This window comes from Podarcis raffonei, chromosome 2, assembly GCF_027172205.1.
Source record: "Podarcis raffonei isolate rPodRaf1 chromosome 2, rPodRaf1.pri, whole genome shotgun sequence".
NCBI classification, from domain to species: Eukaryota; Metazoa; Chordata; class Lepidosauria; order Squamata; family Lacertidae; genus Podarcis; species Podarcis raffonei.
In genome coordinates, this window is record NC_070603.1 from 19,171,185 (window position 1) to 19,190,383 (window position 19,199).

The window sequence follows — 19,199 nt, forward strand, 5'->3', positions numbered from 1 at the left end:
CAGGGGTCCCTTTCCCTTTACCTTAATGAAAGGTTTGCCATAATTTCACCGGTAAGGAAAGGGGAAATTGTTTTTCTAGTAGGAGAATCTTCCACACTTAAGATTCCACACCTCCGTAGAAAGTAAGAGTTGCATCCTGCAATCCACTCACTTTTGCATCTGGCCCCGCCAGATGATGTAGAAGGATGCCAGCTGGTATAAGCTCAAGCCATTGTTATAAAGGCCTTGCATTTGGATTTTCTAACGTCTTAACCCAACCAGTTCCTGAAAAGCATTGGTGCCAGTGACCACAGCAGTACAAGGTACAGAAGACGCCTCTATGTGTTGTCTCCATAAAAGTATAACTTTCAAACTGACCCTCCGTTTAATTGAAGCAACCGTGAGTTTGCATTAAATTAATACCACTTTTTCTCTCTCCTTAAGGTAATGGGTACGTTAAGACAAAGGGCAGAGAGAAATAACCTATGTTAAGAAAAGCAGCAGTAGATGATTGCCTGTTTTATAAACACACCACTAATTCAGCTTAGAATTTCCCTTTCGAAGAAAGGAAGCTTTCTAATCAAACAGACTTCATGATGTTGAGAACAGCCATAGATCTGCCAAAGAAAACTATGGGTTGTATGTGCATTCATGTTTCCTGGTTTTCAGTGAAGAAGTAATTTATATTGAACAATGGGGCTTTTTAAAGTGTCTCTTAGTCTACCTCTGTTTAAGTGATGTGCTTCCACTGGATTTTTTATTTTTCATTTGCAGTGCAGGAGAGGACCATACCATAGGAGATACAGTAGTTGCCATGGTTGATAATGCATTCCATCTTGACACACATGCATTTATTATTTCAAACGCTTACATTCTGACTTGCATTCACTGTGGAGCTCAAGGCAGAAGTCTTGGGGTGTCTGAGTGGTCTTGATGAGTCCCTGACCAGCTTGGCAACGTGGCTGCATTGCACGCCCTCAGAGCATGCTAATCCATCGATCACACTTTTCTATATCTGCATCTTGCCCCCAGGTATCACAGAATAACCCCACCACTTGGCCTTCCATCATACATGTCATCTCTTTCATCAGTACCACACCGACTTGCATTTATTCGTGCAAGGTTCAATGTCCTTCCATCGAACCTGCTGAGCCACAGATTTTCCAAGGGTTTGGGGTCTCCGCTATGCGTGTGTGACGGGGAAACTGTTGAATCTCTTTCACATATAATGTTCAACTGTCCCCTACATAGCATAGCCAGGACTAAATTCCTGGGTCCTGCTTTACTGCGCTTGGTTGGCAGGCCTGTTGAGTCACACGCCGCACTGCTTTTGCAGGATACAGATCCTTCTGTAACTCTGCAGGTGGTGAGATTCCTGAATGCGGTTATCTCACACTCAAAAACCACCAAAAAACAACAACATCAAAACTAATCGGACTGTTATGATGAGAGTGCATGTCGGATTTCGTCTTCAGTTTTCCTTTTTCTGTGATCAGTCCCTTGGAGCTCTCCTGGCCCCAAGCTGTCATTTGGCTCTGCTCAATGACCCACCCTTGCATCGTGGTGTTCACCTTCTGTTGTCAGATATATCGGTTTTTATGTCTCTGTGTTTTTATGTTTGTACATATTTTATGGGCTAATAGCCGTAAATAAATAAATAATAATATCTGCATCTTGATGACAGGAGTGGAGGGTTGCATCCTGTCTTCTCCAGTCCCTCAGTTTTGAAACTCACAGTTCCTCAAAATAAGCACCCTTTGCCTCATTGAAACAGTTTGAAAACCTTTGCAATTGACTTCAGGGATTGCATCGTGTTAGTATAGTCATACGTTGGAAGTCAAATGGAATCCGTTTCAGAAGTCCATTCGACTTCCTAAATGTTCGGAAACCATAGCACAGCTTCTTCTTAAAGCTCCTGCAGCCAATCAGAAGCCACAGAAGCCCCGTCGGATGTTCAGCTTCCAAAAGTAGTTCACAAACCAGAACAGTCACTTCCGGATTTGCAGCTTTCAGGAGCCAAAACAGCTCAAGAACTAAGCTGTTCAAAAACCAAGGTACGACTTTAATTTCCATTTGTCCCATTATTAAAGGTAAAGGTACCCCTGACCATTAGGTCCAGTCACGGACAACTCTGGGGTTGTGGCGCTCATCTCGCTCTATAGGCCGAGGGAGCCAGCATTAGTCCGCAGACAGCTTCCGGGTCATGTGGCCAGCATGACTAAGCCGCTTCTGGCAAACCAGAGCAGCGCACGGAAACGCCATTTACCTTCCCGCCGGAGCGGTACCTATTTATCTACTTGCACTTGACGTGCTTTTGAACTGCTGGGTTGGCAGGAGCAGGGACTAAGCAACGGGAGCTCACCCTGTCGCGGGGATTCGAACCGCCGACCTTCTGATTGGCAAGCCCAAGAAGCTCAGTGGTTTACACCACAGCGCCACCCGTGTCCCCTGTCCCATCATTAAGACTGCCTTATTAACTTCCCCCTCAGAAATCTGTGGGAGCTGTTTTACTATGGGACAAAGTAAAACAGCTGTAAATCAATGCCAGTGGGTGGGAACAGCATCTTGGGACAGTTTATATCTCTACTCAGGCCCTGTCTGTAGAAGTTAGTGAATGTAATGGACCATTCCGAGGAAAAGCAAACTTTGTCCATTACAGTGGCAAAGCAGTTCACATGTTTGTAATTCTGAGGAGCCCTATTTGAATGAACAAAAACAACTACAACCTTATTATTTATATGCTGCCCATCTGACTGGGTTGCCCCAGCCACTCTAGGCAGCTCCCAAGAAAATATTTAAAACATAATAAAACATCAACCATTAAAAACTTCCCTGAATAAGACTGCCTTCAGATGCCTTCTAAAAGGTGTGTAGTTCTTTATCTCCTTGACATCTCATGGGAAGGTGTTCCACAGGGTGGGTGCCACTACTGAGAAGGCCCCCTGCCAGGTTCCCTGTAGAAGGCCCTTGGAGCTGGAGCTCAGTGTCCAGGCTGGACAATGAAAGTGGAGACTCTCCTTCAGGTATACTGAGCTGAGGCCATTTAGGGCTTTAAAGGTCAACAGCAACACTTTGAATTGTGCTAGGAAACGTACTGGTCTTTCAGAACCGGTCTTATGTGTTCTCGGCGGCCACTCCCAGTCACCAGTCTAGCTGCTGCATTCTGGATTAGTTGTAGTTTCTGGGTGACCTTCAAAGGTAGCCCCACGTTGAGCGCATTGCAGTAGTCCAAGCGGGAGATAACCAGAGCATGCACCACTCTGGCGAGACAGTCTGCGGGCAGATAGGGTCTCAGCCTGCATACCAGATGGAGCTGGTAGACATCTGCCCTGGACACAGAATTGACCTGCGCCTCCATGGACAGCTGGGAGTCCAAAATGACTCCCAGGCTGCGTACCTGGTCCTTCAGGGTTTTCCAGGACCGGTGTTATATGGTCCCAGTGGCTGCTACCAGTCACCGTTCTAGCTGCCGCATTCTGGATGGGTTGGAAGTTTCCAAGTCACCTTCAAAGGTGGGGCTGAAGGGTGGGAAGAGAGGGAAAGGGCTCCTAGATGCTGTGTTCACACAAACTAGCGCTGCCATATGTGCCCAAGGATGGCCTTACTTTCTCCTGAGAAGGTTTCACAGGGGGTATGTGATTTGTGAACTAGCTTGTCTTGCTGTATAGTGTATGCACCTCTGATACACTGGGTGCAGAAGGCAAGATGGAGGTGATCAATATTAATTCAAAAATATTCACTCCACATCTGCAAAGAGTCTCTGTGGCTAAAATAGCGCAGGTTTGGGGAGAATGAGTCACCTTTAATCACCTCTGCATTGTGCTGACTTTCTCTGAAGTCACAGTAATTTCCCTGTGTGTGGCTTCATTGATAAAAGATTTGACATAATGCGTGGAATAAAGGTAAAATTTATTTGTAAAAAACATATATCTTTCTGCTTCTGTTCAGAGGAGCAGAAAACTGCACCTCCATTATTACATCCATCAAACCATGATTTCTTACATCCCTTTGTTGTGTGCCCTGTGGCTTTTTTTTTAAGAGGAAGAAGTGGAAATTATATAAAGTGGAAATGCAGCTGCTGTATTGTCATGTAATACATAATTTCAGGGAGAAACGACACACGTTACTGCTGCATGCCACCGAAAGCAGTACCGTGATATCCATTTCTTCACATCCTTAATGTGCCATTATCTGCCTTTTCCTTTTCCCCACCAGCTGCAGCCAAAGGTGTGGAAATTTATAACGTTTGCAATATGGACTACATCGGGGTGACTAACTGGTTCATAGGTTGTTGCACTCCAACTCCCAAAATCCCTGACTATTGACCATGCTGGCTGGGGTTGATGGGAGCTGTAGTTCTGCGATGCCTGCTAGGCTGTGTTTCCCATTCATTCCCCCACCCCACCCCTGGAGGATAAACAATGTTTAAAAAGATTATTTTTAAATAAACGTGTATTTGGTTTAATGCCTAACCCTAATCCTCCCGCCTGTCTTAGGCATTTTGTTAGTTGTGAGATAATAAGCGTTGTTAATTGGGTCTCATTAAGGGCACGTGATTTACTCTCTTTTTTCCACTTCAGATTTTTATTTATTTATTGTGTATAATTTTCATTAGATTTTCTGTTTTACAATTCAAAATATTGATTTAAACAACATTAAAATATCCATGGCTTCCTTTCTTCTCTTTCCATGGTCCATTTTTCAAATCATAAATCCCTGTGTATTTTACATAAACTAAATCATTCGGTATTCCGTTATTTCATCCATCAAAACTTGTTCACACTGTTGAATTTATCTTAATGCTGCCAGGGTTTTCAAGTGTACACAATTCCCCCCCCCCTTATAGTCAATAAACATTTTCCAATCTTCTTTAAACATATGTTCTTCTTGTTCTTTTATTCTATATGCTAGGTCCGCAACCCAAACCATTCAGCATTCCTTTAATACATTATGATTTACTCTTTTGATGTCCTCTTCCAGCGGCCTGAAAGACTTCAAGCCCATTTGTCCCCTCACAAATCTAAAAACACACACACCCTTTGTACAGTACCCACGATTTGGACCAGATCTTGATACAAGAAGTCCCCCATCTACTCCTTCTTGTAGAGTAGACTTTGCCAAACTGGTTCCCTCCAGATGTTTAGAACTATAACATGCTTCGAACTATACTAGCTGGGAATTATACTCCAAAACATCTCTTGGGCACCGACTTAGTGTTTTCCTGGGCTTTCCTCGACACCTCACTTCCTGTGCGTCTGGTTTGGTGGCCTACCTGAATTTCTTGTTCCTCAGGACAGCATCCAAGATTTAAGGAAGAGGATTACAGTGCTCGATTGCCAGCTGAGAAAATCCGAAACTGCCAAGAAGATGTTTGAGGTGGCAACTGAAAAGCTGCTGCAGTTTGTTGAGGTAAAGGCGCTTTTTGGCAACTTCCCTCTCCCGAAAGGAGCTAGGCGTGCTGATTTATATTCATTTTTTGTTGGGTGTGTGGTTTTGTTGTTTTTTTATATACCTCAGAGCTGACAGTTGGAGCCAAACACAATAAAAGTCTAGAACGAATTCATCATCTGTGGTTTGTGAAGTCCAGATTTAAAACAAACTGCTGCGGCAGGGCCTCTTTAGAAGTAGTAAATCTGTAGCCAGAAATTTTGTGGTGAGCAAAGGAGGGCGTTATTGAAGGACAGCCAGATCATAAACATAGGTAGTGTGGTGTGTTTAAAAGTTACTTAATTACATTAAAGATTTCAAAGCAAAATCTACTGGTAGATCTCCGGGTCGCTTTCAGTGGCTCCATCTCCCAGCTATTTAACAAAAGGAACCAAATGACTTTTCCCCACCCGAATTTGGCTGTTGAAACAAATAAATACAATGAGTGGACTCTTGTGTGAGGGGCTCTGATACTGAAAGCCAGCTGAAGGATGTGCTCCGAGGAGCAAAATTATTGAATTATATGCCTTTTTCACCTGCCTCTGACATGAAGCCCTTGGGTTTCTAGCAATAAAGAAAAGAAAAGTAGATCCAACAAGCCAGAAATCTGCTTGCCACTGGTTTAGATTCAAGCCACAAGTATAATGTGATGTGGGCAGAGACCATAGAATATCAGCTAGAAGCTGAATGCTGCCTAGCTTGTGTTGATGCAGCAGCAACTCTTCCAGGCCCTTGTAGGATCAGGCTACCCATCTCCAAGAAGGCAACTTGAAAATCCAGCAACCATTAGGATGAACAACAACTTTGCTACCAATTCAAGTCAGATGTGAATTTCAGCCAATAGGGCAAAGGTCATCTTAAGTGCAAGGTACACAAGTCTCGATGTTTCACGTTTAGCAACCTATTAAGCAGAGAAAAAGATGATGCTATAGCAAGCTTTCTGAAACCGTATTTCTTGACTATCTGCCAACAGGTTTTGCCGGAAGTGCTGTTGGATACCTCTACTTCATTGACCAATTTAAGGTGAGAAAACCTAAGACTGGTATGTGCCACTGCAGCTTGTTTGGTGAAATTATCCTAAGTACGTAATAAATCATCATCATCATTTTTAATTTGTATACCGTCTTTCTATCTTACAATACTCAAGGTGGTTTACAAGCTGAAGAAACCAAAAATGTACATCTTATAGCCATCTAATGCAATACAAAAATGGGATAATAACACATAACTTTAAAATAGGCAACCTACATCAAAAAAGTAACATTCAACAATCATTAGAATAGTATAAAATAATAATATCAACATATAAAAGCTAAACAGAAATCCACTCAACAGTTACAAAAAATAATATCTAAACTATAATCAATAAAACAATGGCAAGCCACAGTACATAAAACAATACAGTACACATTGAGAAGCAGAGACGAGAGGGTAGAGGAAGGCAGGTGGAAGGAAGCTTTGCCTGATGGAGTCTCTCCCCTCACAGTTCTTCCTCCAGGGACATCTCCCTTATGAGGACTCCTAGGGTCGGAGGGTGGGGCAAGGCAGGTGGAAAGAGGCCTTGCCTGATGGAGTCTCTCCCCTCAATTATTATTTATATTTATATATTTATATTTATATATAAATATAAATACATACTGAAACACTTTCTGAATCTTATAATTACTATTTCTGCTAGTCACCTCTTGTAGCGCTTTCAGTTTGCAGGACTTTTATCATCTTTATTGTGTTAATACTAAGAATGCTGTGTGGTAGGACAATTAGTCATGCATTTTTTTAACCCACAGTAAAATGAGGCTGGGAAACAGTGACTTGCCCACAGCCACACAACTGAGTCTGTAGTAGAGACTTGACCCCAATTCTCAATTTTGAGTCCAACTAACACCTGTTCCTTTTCAGGAACGTTGGAATTGCAAATAAAGCTACCAATTTGGGATAAAAAAACCCCATTAATGACCACTTACCATGTATTAATAGAAATCTAAGAGTTGGAGGAATGCTTGCAGGCAATCTAGTCCAATTCTTTGTTCCATTCCAGGCAGTTCTCCAGCTGGTGGACAAGGTTCTAGCCCAAATGGGATGGGGAGCTGCTAGGCATAGATGACAGGAACCCCAAGTCACTAGCCCCAGTTTTGCAGCCGGTAAGTCAAGCCTAGCAGAATTGAGACCATAGCAAAGGAAAGTGAGACAAAGCAGAAGTCCATGCCCAAAAGTTCAGCAGGGCAAGTAGCACCTTGGAGAGCTCCCAAAGCTGCTTTGGCTAGTTGCTTGACTGTCCCTCAAAAAACCAATCAAACCAGCCCGAGGCTTAAGCAGGACTGCAGCTTCCTCTTAGCAGCTAGGCCCACTCTTGTTGAGTGCATCCTCTACTCTTAAAGGAGCCCAGATAGTTTTAGGAGCGGTGGTATGGTGGCAGTCAGGTTTTTGCTATGAGCTCTGAGCTGGAGTCCGAAGGAAGGCAATATGACCTCTTCAGGCTGGAGGGGAACTGGCATCATGGGATCTTCCCATGTTAGGACTTCAAGGAAATGAGGGATGTCCAAAGATGGTTGTGAGGGCAAGTCTTCCTTCCAGGGAAGATGAAGGACATCCTGCACCACTAGCATCTCTCACAACTTCCAAACCCATGTGTGTCTTTGTAAAGTCATATTGCAAGATGCCCCCTCCTCCCCCCCTTTCTCACGCCTTAAATTGATGTGAGCCGCTTTTGGAGCAAACGTCTGCACCGCAGAATAACATAAATGAATAAATTTTCAATGAATGGACCTGTGGCCCTTGGGGTGCAAACCATGTGCATGCCACTGGGCTGTGGCCCTTTTTCTCCCCCCCAAAAAAAACACCAACCAGAAGGTTCTAAATAGCCAGGATTCATCGGATTTAGCTGCCTTTCCTGTTTGCCCTGGTTCCTGCCGAATGGCCGTAGAAACTCATTACAACTCCAAATGCCAGTTGGAAGGGATTCAGCCAAGAGTGAGTGCTTCTAGGGGCCCATTCCAAAGGACCAGAATGTATTCGTGTAGTCCGACGGAAGGAATCAATGTCTCTTTGCTTTCTTTATTATTGCTATTGTTATTATATCCCAATGATCTGCCTGGGTTCTATCACATTCTGTGTGGCTTCCATCACATATAGAAACATAATAAAATGTCAAACATTACAAACTTTCCAATACAGGGCTGCCTTCAGATATCTTCTAAAAGTTGTGTCATTCTTTATCTCCTTGACGTCTGATGGGAGGGCGTTCCACAGGGAGGGCGCCACTACCGAGAAGGCCCTCTGCCTGGTTCCCTGTAACCTCATTTCTCACAGTGAGGGAACCGCCAGAAGGCCCTTGGAGGTGGACCTCAGTGTCTGGGCTGAACCACTGGGGTAGAGACTCTCCTTCAGGTATTCTGGGCCAACACTTTGAATTGTGCTCAGAAGCGTACTCGGAGCATACTTCCATATAATTGCTGCCATTCACTGATACATGGAAAATAGTAAAGCACTGTGCTTGATGACAGTGATGTAAAGCCTGCCCTTCAGTACTCATACTGGGTGGTTTGGCCTTCACACACACACACACCATTAGCACTTTCTTAGTTAAAAATAAAAAGCTATGTTGGAGGCTCAGAACAGTGTGTTCTTCTAACTCACTCTCTTGACTTCCGTTGCAGCATAGTTATAGCTGAAAATGAGCATGCATTCAATGCCATGTGCAAGAATGCTGCAGCGTTGCAACTATAACAAGGCCATTTTGTGTGTGTCTCTTTCAGTGACAGCAAAGCCACATTCTCCTCTAAAACACTCATTGCACGCCTGGGACGGAATGGACGCACTCTGCCAGCATCTCTTGCAGCAGAAGCTAAGGAACTTACTAAATCTGTCCGTGCCATTCTAGAAGCAGACTGTAAGTCTTAAATGTTTTTTCCCCATCTCTCTCTCTCTCTCTCTCTCTAAAGAAAAATGTTTGGCTAATTGTGGGTTGTGCCATGCATCCAGTGTGCGGTTTGTCAAAAGGAAAAGAAAATAGCAATCAGTAAGATGTTCAAAGGGTGAAAATAAATATAGCAATTCAGGTAGTTCTAGTATTTATGCTTCAGAATTAAGAATTCGGTTATTGAAATAGAAAACTGCTGATATGGAATGCAAACACCCCTGTTCCGTAATTGTGTCTATTCTAGGGAGCAGTATTGTTCAACGCGTGCAAAGCAAGTGAAAGGCAAAAGGTTGAGAAGAGCAGTTTGTGATGAAAATGTTATATTATATAGTGCTTTCTGAATTGGTCAGATGATGGTGGCTTCATAATTAGCAGTGACTAAAGCTACATGGAACATCTCTGCAGTTGTCCTTGTCCTTGGAACTTGAAGTGTGGATGGTATGGTTATTAGGCCATTGTCAAACTTCCTGTCTTCTGTTTCCTTGAAGCAGAGGTGTGATCTTGAGAGAACGTAAACAGCAAATTGAGGCAAAAGAAATGTGTTTTTGAGATACGCAGTGCAGTCTGAAATTGATCACCTGGTAAAAGGTAAAGGGACCCCTGACCATTAGGTCCAGTCATGGCCGACTCTGGGGTTGCAGCACTCATCTCGCTTTACTGGCCGAGAGAGCTGGCGTACATCTTCCGGGTCATGTGGCCAGCATGACTAAGCCGCTTCTGGTGAACCAGAGCAGCGCACTGAAACGCTGTTTACCTTCCCGCCGGAGCGGTACCTATTTATCTACTTGCACTTTGACGTGCTTTCAAACTGCTAGGTTGGCAGGAGCAGGGACTGAGCAACGGGAGCTCACCCCGTCGCAGGGATTTGAACCGCCAACCTTCTGATCGGCAAGTCCTAGGCTCTGTGGCTCTGTGGTTTAACCCATAGCTTTTGTAGACTAGTGCCCATTTTCCATAATCTTCTGTCTACCCTCTCTTGTATGGACTAAGACATTTGAAAAGTTGATGCTTGTGTATAAAGTCTCTATAGCCACATTTTCCCCCCTCCCAGGAAACAAAATCCAGCGTCTTCCCTTGGGTGTGGGAAGCAGCTTATTTGTAGGCTTCTCACTGCTAGGTGCGTGAGCTTCGGTTTAAGCTACGTTGCCATAGCTTCCGTAGCTTTGTTTAACAAGCTAGACCAAATTAAGAGGTAAGGGAGAGAATGGGAATGTCTAACGGATAAGTAGTGCTCTTACCACAAGAGGCAGTAAGAATAGCAGGAGCCACGGCAGTATTCTGGAAGCGGTTATCATTGCTCATAACTCTGTGATATTCAGAAACACTGTTGTTCAAAAACAGGGGTGGGCAACCTTTCATGAGTCCCACAACTCCGTCAGGGTTGGGCTTGGATTGATGGGGTCAGATGGAGGAGGAATAGGAAGAAATGAGGGCAGGGGGCTGGAGGGTAGGAACCAGGGTTAGAGGAAAGGTGGTCTGCCCTCTCCAGTGTGAGAGCCAGCGTGGTGTAGTGGTTAAGAGCAGTGGACTCGTAATCTGGTGAACCGGGTTTGCGTCCCTGCTCCTCCACATGCAGCTGCTGGGTGACCTTGGGCTAGTCACACTTCTCTGAAGTCTCTCAGCCTCACTCACCTCACAGAGTGTTTGTCGTGGGGGAGGAAGGGAAAGGAGATGGTTAGCCGCTTTGAGACTCCTTAGGGTAGTGATAAAGCGGGATATCAAATCCAAACTCTTCTTCTTCTTCTCCACCCTGACTTCCCTGCTTTGGAGAGGGAAGCAGAGATACCAGCTCTCGCCTCCAGTCCTTCTGCAGATCAGATAACAGCTCCTGACCACAATACCTCAAGGACCGCCTCTTTCCATATGAACCTACCTGGACCCTGAGATCATTTTCTGAGGCCCTCCTCCTCCTTGAGAGGTCAGGAGGGTGGCAACACAAGAATGGGGCCTTCTATGCAGTGGCTCCCCATTTGTGGAATGCTCTCCCCAAGGAAGTTCGCCTGGCACCTTCATTATACACCTTTGTACACCTGGTTCCTTTTTAACCAGGCCTTTGGTTGACCTGATCAACATCCTATACCCTTTTAAAATGTGGCTCTTTTTGGGGGGGTGTTTTATAGTGGACGCTTGGGTTGCGACTGTGATCCTTGCAGGATGCACGTTCACAACCTGTAGTGTTCGCAACCTGCAGCGGGGCATCTGCACACGCACGGGTTGCGATTCGGCACTTCTGCACATGCTCAAAGCGCGATTTAGCGCTTCTGCGCATACGTGACAGCCAAAACCTGGAAGTAACCCGTTCCGGTACTTCCAGGTTTCGGCGGTCCGTAACCCAAAAAAACACAACCTGAAGCATCAGTAACCCAAGGTATGACTCTATTGGGTTATTGTTTTGATTTTGATTTTATATATTGTGATTTTTTCTGTGAACTGCCCTGAGACCTCCAGGTGTAGGGTGGTATATAAATTCAATCAATCAATCACCTCAGTGAGAACTGGGAGAGGGTCTTGATCAGTTGAGGGGGAGAGACTGAACATCTGGCAGCAATGACTGTACTAGAGGGCATGGTCATGTCTCCCAGAACCAGGCATCTCATTTGCAGATGGGGACAGCCCCCACCCTGATGGAGCTCACACTTGTAAGTCCAACATTCCCGCAAGGGGAGAGAGTCTCACAAGTGAGCCACCCCATGTCATTGTTAAAAGTTTGGCAGGGGCGTGGAGAAACTTGTTGGGACACTTTGGTTACTTCTGCCCAGTTCTGAACTACCGTATTTTTCGCTCTATAAGACGCACCAGGCACCTAATTTTTGGAGGAGAAAAACAAGAAAAAAAATATTCTGAATCCCAGAAGCCAGAACAGCAAGAGGGATCGCTGCGCAGCAATCCCTCTTGCTGTTCTGGCTTCGGGGAAAAGCCCCCAAGAGCCGCGGTCCCTTTAAAGAGTGCACGGAGCGTATGTGCAGCTCTTGGGGGCTTTTCCCCGAGGAGGGAGAAGGGACTGATGGGCTGCCCTTCTCCCTCCTCGGGGAAAAGCCCCCAAGAGCCTCACACACACTCCACACGGCTCTTTAAAGGGAGCACTGAGCAGAGCCTCCCGCTTTCATTCGCCCCATAAGACGCACACACATTTCCCCTTACTTTTTAGGAGGGGAAAATGCGTCTTATGGAGCGAAAAATACTGTACTTGCCCTGCTCCTGAATTTCTGAATCGTGAGTGTGTCTATTGCCGAGCCTGTGCCATTACTTTCCTTAACAAAGGTCTCTTATGTGACAGGCAAGAGGCTGTCTGTGTGTTTTGGGTGGGAACCAGGACACAACCTGGTTGTGGTCTGTCCAGATATTTTTGGACTTCAGCTCCCAACATTGGCTGTGCTGATGGGAGCTGGGAATCTAACAACATCTCGACGGCCACAGGTTGCTAACCCCTGTTCTAAAGAGGGAGGGGAAAGTGAAACATGACGAATTAATATTTCTCTGAAAAACAAAGCAACGCCGCACACAATTTTAATGAAGTGTACACTTAACAATAAACATTTTACTTAAGCAGGTGCATAAAAATAGAATATCCTTTGCTGTCCAGCTCTTCTGCTAGCTGATGCTATTTTTCACTGGCAGTTAGGAAGGCAGCAGGCATAGATTGCAATGGTTTAAAAATAATATTTTTTAAAGCCTGCTTCAAAAAAATAAAAATAAAACCAGCCTTCCACCCTCCCGAAATCTGAGTTTTCCAACCAAAATTGGGGAACACTGGCAAATGTTGGTTGAAGGTATTTCTATGGAATGAAATCAATTATTGTTACCTTTAATGTCTCTTTAATGTTTCCCCTACAATTTAGCTGTTACAGATGTTGTTCTGAGAATTGTGGCCCATTCTTGGTTCTAGCTGTTCACGAGTCGCTCAGCGTTTGAGGCAGCTGTAGTGGCAGCATTTCTGGAGAGAGAAGTGTATAATTTGCCTTTTCAATTAGCTCCTCCCCCCCAACCAATCTGTACTAAAGTCATAATAGTAATTATCCGTTCGCTTTAAGTTGGGAGAGAATAGTTAATTGCACTCATATTCTAGAGTCAACTGAGAGAAATAATAGTTGACCTCGATTATGCAAGCAGGATGAGTTTCCCAACTTGCTGAAGGACATATGCGATAGCAAAAGGTTTACAGGAGACTGATAATTCTGCCAAGAAAGGTAAATTCTATATAATACAATCCCTTTAAAAACTTGGTTAAAGCAAGATGCAGGCCAACTGGTACTTCCATAAGAAAAAATAACTGAATATTTCTTAATACTGTGGTACCTTGGTTCTCAAACGCCTTGGTACTCAAACAACTTGGAACCCAAACACTGCAAACCCAGAAGTAAGTGTTCCAATTTGCAAACCTTTTTCGGAAGCCAAACATGCTCCATTTTGAGTGTTACACTTCCGATTTGAGTGTTACACTGAGGTTTGTCTGTTCTTGCTAATTATTTTGTGTTTTTGTTTTTGTGGCTCTTTTTGTTGTTTTTATGACTGTGTGGAACACAGTTCAGCTACTGATTGATTGATTGATTGATTGTGTGACTGTAGTACATTATTGCTTTCATTTTATGGATCAGTGGTCTCGTTAGATAGTAAAATTCATGTTAAATTGCTGTTTTAGGGGTTGTTTTTAAAAGTCTGGAACGGATTAATCCATTTTGCATTACTTTCTATGGGAAAGCGTGCCTTGGTTTTGGAATGCTTTGGTTTTGGAACGGACTTCCGGAACGGATTAAGTTTGAGAACCAAGGTACCACTGTATACTAGTCACTTTAGGCCAGATTCTTATGTCCCTTTTCAACATGGCAAAGTCGTGATTGCTAGGTGATAGTTACTTAGTCCTGCTGTGATGTACCAAGATCTAGACACCAGTTTTCATAGTTCTACCACCACAGATAATTTTTTAATTAGTCCAGAAGCTCCCAGAAAGAGCCCAAGTCCGTTGAATCTGCTTTGAAGAACACCCTGATTCTCTCTACAGTGGTTCACTTCACTTTAGGATTAATCCGAACCAAATACACACCACCGCAGTAAAATGCACTCAAGTTAAATCTGGAATGTGATACCTGCAGAAACCTTTGTAGCTGTGGTGGTGGAAAAGGAGATGGACTCTACAACGTTCTGAGTCCTTGCAGATTTAGCTGTGCATGCAGATTCAATGCACTCCAAAGCATCAATAGCTAATATGATGGATCATAAGGGAAAATACATTCCCTCAAGACTGCGTAAAGCTTCAGTTATCAGAGATTCTGGAAGAATATGATGTTTACGCAATATTCAGTGCACCTTTTGTTTTCGTTGTGACCTTGCTGAAATTTTCAACGTCACTAGCAGCTGGGTGGAAGAAAGCTGCAAATCCTTTTACAATACAACAGCAAGGCCAGGAAATTTGCTTTGAAGCATCCACTGGCAAAATTGTTGAAAGGCTGATGTCTTAAACTCAAGAATAGGAATTGAATAGCATGGCTGCTAACTTTCAATGCCAGAGTGGCTAACGGGAAATAATACACCTTCTTCCCTGGATAAAATCCAACCCTCACTCATTAAGATCCTTACTCAGAATAATACATCATGAAATTAAGACAGCCATGATTCAATAGATGTATTTTCATATGAGACTGATGGGAAGATAGAGTGGTACCTCTAGTTGCAGACTTAATCCATTTCGGGGTGCTGTTTGCACCCTGAAAAGTCCGCAACTAGAGCACCTCTTCTGCACATGTGCGTGGCGCGATCAAGCGCTTCTGCGCGTGGTGAACCCAGAAGTAAAAAGTTCTGGGTTTGCAGCGTTAGTAAGCTGAAAGTCCGTAATGAGAGCGTAACGCAACTAGAGGTACCACTGTACCAGTATTGGCCCCCTACACTCATAAGTAGCATCCCTGCATATAAAAAGTAGAGGATAATTTGCCCAGCCTACTCCGAAATCCTGATCCCTGAAAGGTGATTCTGCACTGAAACCATAAGTCATAAGGCTTTGAGGTGAGCTCTTGGTACTCTTCCTGAAGGAGCGTCTCCACCCCCATCGTTCTGCCCGGACACTGAGGTCCAGCGCCGAGGGCCTTCTGGCAGTTCCCTCATTGCGGTTCTCTCATTGCGAGAAGCAAAGCTACAGGGAACCAGGCAGAGGGCCTTCTCGGTGGTGGCACCCGCCCTGTGGAACACCCTTCCACAAGATGTCAAAGCGATAAACAACTACCTGACATTCAGAAGACATCTTAAGGCAGCCCTGTTCAGGGAAGTTTTTAATGTGTGATATTTTAGTGTATTTTTGGTTTCTGTGGAAGCTGCCCAGAGTGGCTGGGGAAACCCAGCCAGATGGGCGGGGTTCAAATAATAAATTATTATTATTATTATTATTATTATTATTATTATTATTATTATTATTCCATGGCTCCAAATCTGCAGATCTATCCTAAGGCACCAAGCGCTCTTCTATATTTGTGGATTTGGCTCTTCCCTCTATATAGCTTGCTCCCTGTGTAAGTTGTGACAGAAGGGAAAACTAAAGGTGTGTTCACACAATCACAGTTTTCATGCAAGTTGTTTCCTTGCAGTCTCTTCCCAGTGGTCATATGCCCCATAATTTATTTAAAATAATAATCCTGCACTGCCATGACTAGGCAACCGAACGGAACTCATTGATAAAACCAGGCTCCGTGTGAATTTTCATTGTGGGGTGTCCGAAGAAAGACACCTTAAATTGGAAAATAACAATGTATAAATTCACCCTAGACACTTTCTTGTTAGGATGGCCATCTGAACAGCTTGCTAAACATGTTCTGTGTTCAGAACTGATTGTCAGGCGCTGACTCGATTCGTTTTCTAGGCAGGAAGCAGAATATAATGGGAGTTATAATACCTTTCAGTAACAGCACTTTCTGGACATATTCCTGTAATTTTCTTATCCTTCAGAATTACTATAATTTAATCTTAGGTTTACGTTCAGTGTAGATTATCATGCGGTACTAAAACAAGTATGTGAACTTTGAAGGTGCTGAATACACCAGGTAGCTCATTTGGTTAGAGCAGGGTGCTGATATTGCCACGGTTGCAGGTTTGATCCCCTTACAGGACAGCTGCATATTCCTGCATTGTGGGGGGTTGGACTAGATGATCCTCAAGGTCCCTTCCAACTCTGTGATTCTATGTGACTGCCTCCTTGAGGGGTAGGGCAGTCCCTGCTGTCCTAAAGGCAGCAGTGGTCAAACCTCTATTGAAGAAGGCAAATGCATGGTTCCTTTAGTGTGAAAAAATTACTGCCCTGTCTCTGTTGTGGGGCAGGACGGTGGAGCGAGTGGTGGCTGGACAACTCCAGGCAGTGTTGGGTGATGCGCAATTTTTTCAATAGACAATGGATGGGAAGAACACTGCTCTACCAGATTCCCTAGACCTCTTAGTAACATTCAGTATTTTTATTTATTGAATTTCTATACAGTGGTACCTCGGGTTAAGACCTTAATTCATTCTGGAGCTCTGTTCTAAACCTGAAACTGTTCTTAACCTGAGGTACCACTTTAGCTAATGGGGCCTTCTGCTGCCGCCGCGCGATTTCTGTTCTCATCCTGAAGCAAAGTTTTTAATCCGAGGTACTATTTCTGGGTTAGCGGAGTCTGTAACCTGAAGCGTATGTAACCTGAAGTGTCTGTAACCCGAGGTACCACTGTACCATCCTACACCCAGAGGTCTCAGGGTGGTTCACAGAAAAGATCACAATATATAAAATCAAAATAAAAACAATAACCCAATAGCTAAAGGTAAAGGGACCCCTGACCGTTAGGTCTAGTCGCGGACGACTCTGGGGTTGTGGCGCTCATCTTGCTTTATTGGTCGAGGGAGCCGGTGTACAGCTTCTGGGTCATGTGGTCAGCATGACTAAGCCGCTTCTGGCAAACCTGAGCAGCACACAGAAACGCTGTTTACCTTCCCGCCAGAGCAGTACCTTTTTATCTACTTGAACTTTGACGTGCTTTCGAACTGCTAGGTTGGCAGGAGCTGGGACCGAGCAATGGGAGCTCACCCGTTGCGGGGATTCGAACCACCGATCTTCTGATCGGCAAGTCCTAGGCTCTGTGGTTTAGACCACAGCGTCACCCACGTCCCAGAATAACCCAATAACACCCCCCAAAAAGAGACACATTTTTAAAGTATATAGGACGTTGATCAGGTCAACCAAAGGCCTGGTTAAAAAGGAACGTTTTTGCCTGGTGCCTAAAGGTGTATAATAAAGGTGCCAGGCAAACTTCCCTGGGGAGAGCATTCCACAGATAGGGAGCCACTGCAGAGAAGGCCCGTTCTCGTGTTGCCACCCTCTGGGCCTCTCAAGGAGGAGGCACACGAAGGAGGGCCTCAGAAGATGATCCCAGGGTCCAGGTAGCTTGATATGGAAAGAGGCGGTTCTTGAGGTATTGCAGTCCTGAGCCGTTTCATGCTTTATAGGTCAAAACCAGCACTTTGAATTGGACCCAGAAACTAATTGGTAAGCCATTGCAGTTGGACCAGGATCGGTGTAATATGCTCAAACCACCTTGCTCCGATGAAGGACCTGGCTGCTCAGTTCTGCACTGGCGTCAGTGGTGGTATCTTCTGGATCGGCTATCTGTGTTAGCTTTAGGAGACATGTTGCTATGGTTTCTCCAGTTCAGACGGGGGAATGTTTCAAAAGGTGGTGCTAGGGGGCTTCTGTTCCATCTCATTGCCAGGGTGGAAGAATCTGGTGTGCATCCACTCAGCTGTGTTAGATCTCCTGATGTCTAATCCGCGAACATGACCTTTCTTGTCCCTTCAGGGTTCTGATGCATGTCTCATCCACTCAAGCTATATGGCAAAGTCCATGCTGATCCTATGGTAGTCTGTACGTCAGACCTGTGCTGCGTGAGATATTATGGAGTTAGCACAAGTGCCATAGCTAATAATAGAAACCTGATCTCTTTTCCGTGCATTGCTTTCTGCATTTTTGCAAGAAACTCACAGGTAGATTTGTCCTTATGTGCTGCTGGTTCCAAAAAAGGTAAAGGTAAAGGACCCCTGGATGGTTAAGTGCTGTAAAAGGCAAATATGGGGTTGCAGCACTCATCTCGCTTTCAGGCCGAGGGAGCCGTTGTTAGACCACAGCGCCACCTTCTCACCTAAAAGCAGAGTTATCAGACTGAAGTGCGGGTGGCGCTGTGGTCTAAACCACTGAACCACTTGGGCTTGCTGATCAGAAGGTTGGTGGTTCAAATTCCTGCAACAGGGTGAGCTCCCATTGCTCTGTCCCAGCTGCTGTCAACCTCACAGTTCGAAAGCATGCCAGCGCAAGTAGATAAATAGGTACCGCTGCAGCAGGAAGGTAAACAGCGTTTCTGTGCGCTCTGGCTTCCATCACGGTGTCCCGTTGCACCAGAAGCGGTTTAGTCATTCTGGCCACATGACCCGGAAAGCTTTCTGTGGACAAATGCTGGCTCCCTCGGCCTGAAGCGAGACGTTCACCACAACCCCATAGTCGCCTTTGACTAGATTTAACCGTCCAGGGGTCCTTTACCTTACCTGCAGGTTACAGCATTGGGTCTCAGCAGATGGTCTGCAATTCATAATACGATTTCAAGGCAAGAAGGTGATTTTCAGGGGTTGTGCCAATGTAAATCCAACTTGGATTGGTACGTTTTCTCAGAGATAAAAAGCAGCTCCTCAGGATAGAATTCTGAATGATTAATTGAAGGAGGCTTCCATCTTCTAAAGCAGTCCCAATGAAAAATGGCTAAGTGTCAATTGAGCGCCTTCTCTTATCAGATATGGGACTTGTTTCCTTATTCTGTGTACACAGAAATATATAAAGAATGTGTTCAAATGTTGCCAGGTTTTCACAACATGTCAGCAA

General features: G+C 44.6%; 1 protein-coding gene across 3 annotated transcripts in view; it reads left to right on the forward strand.

The window, feature by feature from the left end:
• The window catches only part of STXBP4 (syntaxin binding protein 4), a 148,750-nt gene that overhangs the window by 65,426 nt on the left and 64,125 nt on the right, over positions 1-19,199 (forward strand). For 2 of the 3 annotated variants that reach the window (XM_053375139.1, XM_053375141.1), the window contains exons 14-16: positions 5,272-5,388; positions 6,380-6,429; positions 9,162-9,295. In XM_053375139.1, the coding sequence (XP_053231114.1) occupies positions 5,272-5,388; positions 6,380-6,429; positions 9,162-9,295 (301 nt within the window). The remainder of the gene's footprint in view (positions 1-5,271; positions 5,389-6,379; positions 6,430-9,161; positions 9,296-19,199) is intronic. The other variant, XM_053375140.1, reaches the window with a different exon arrangement.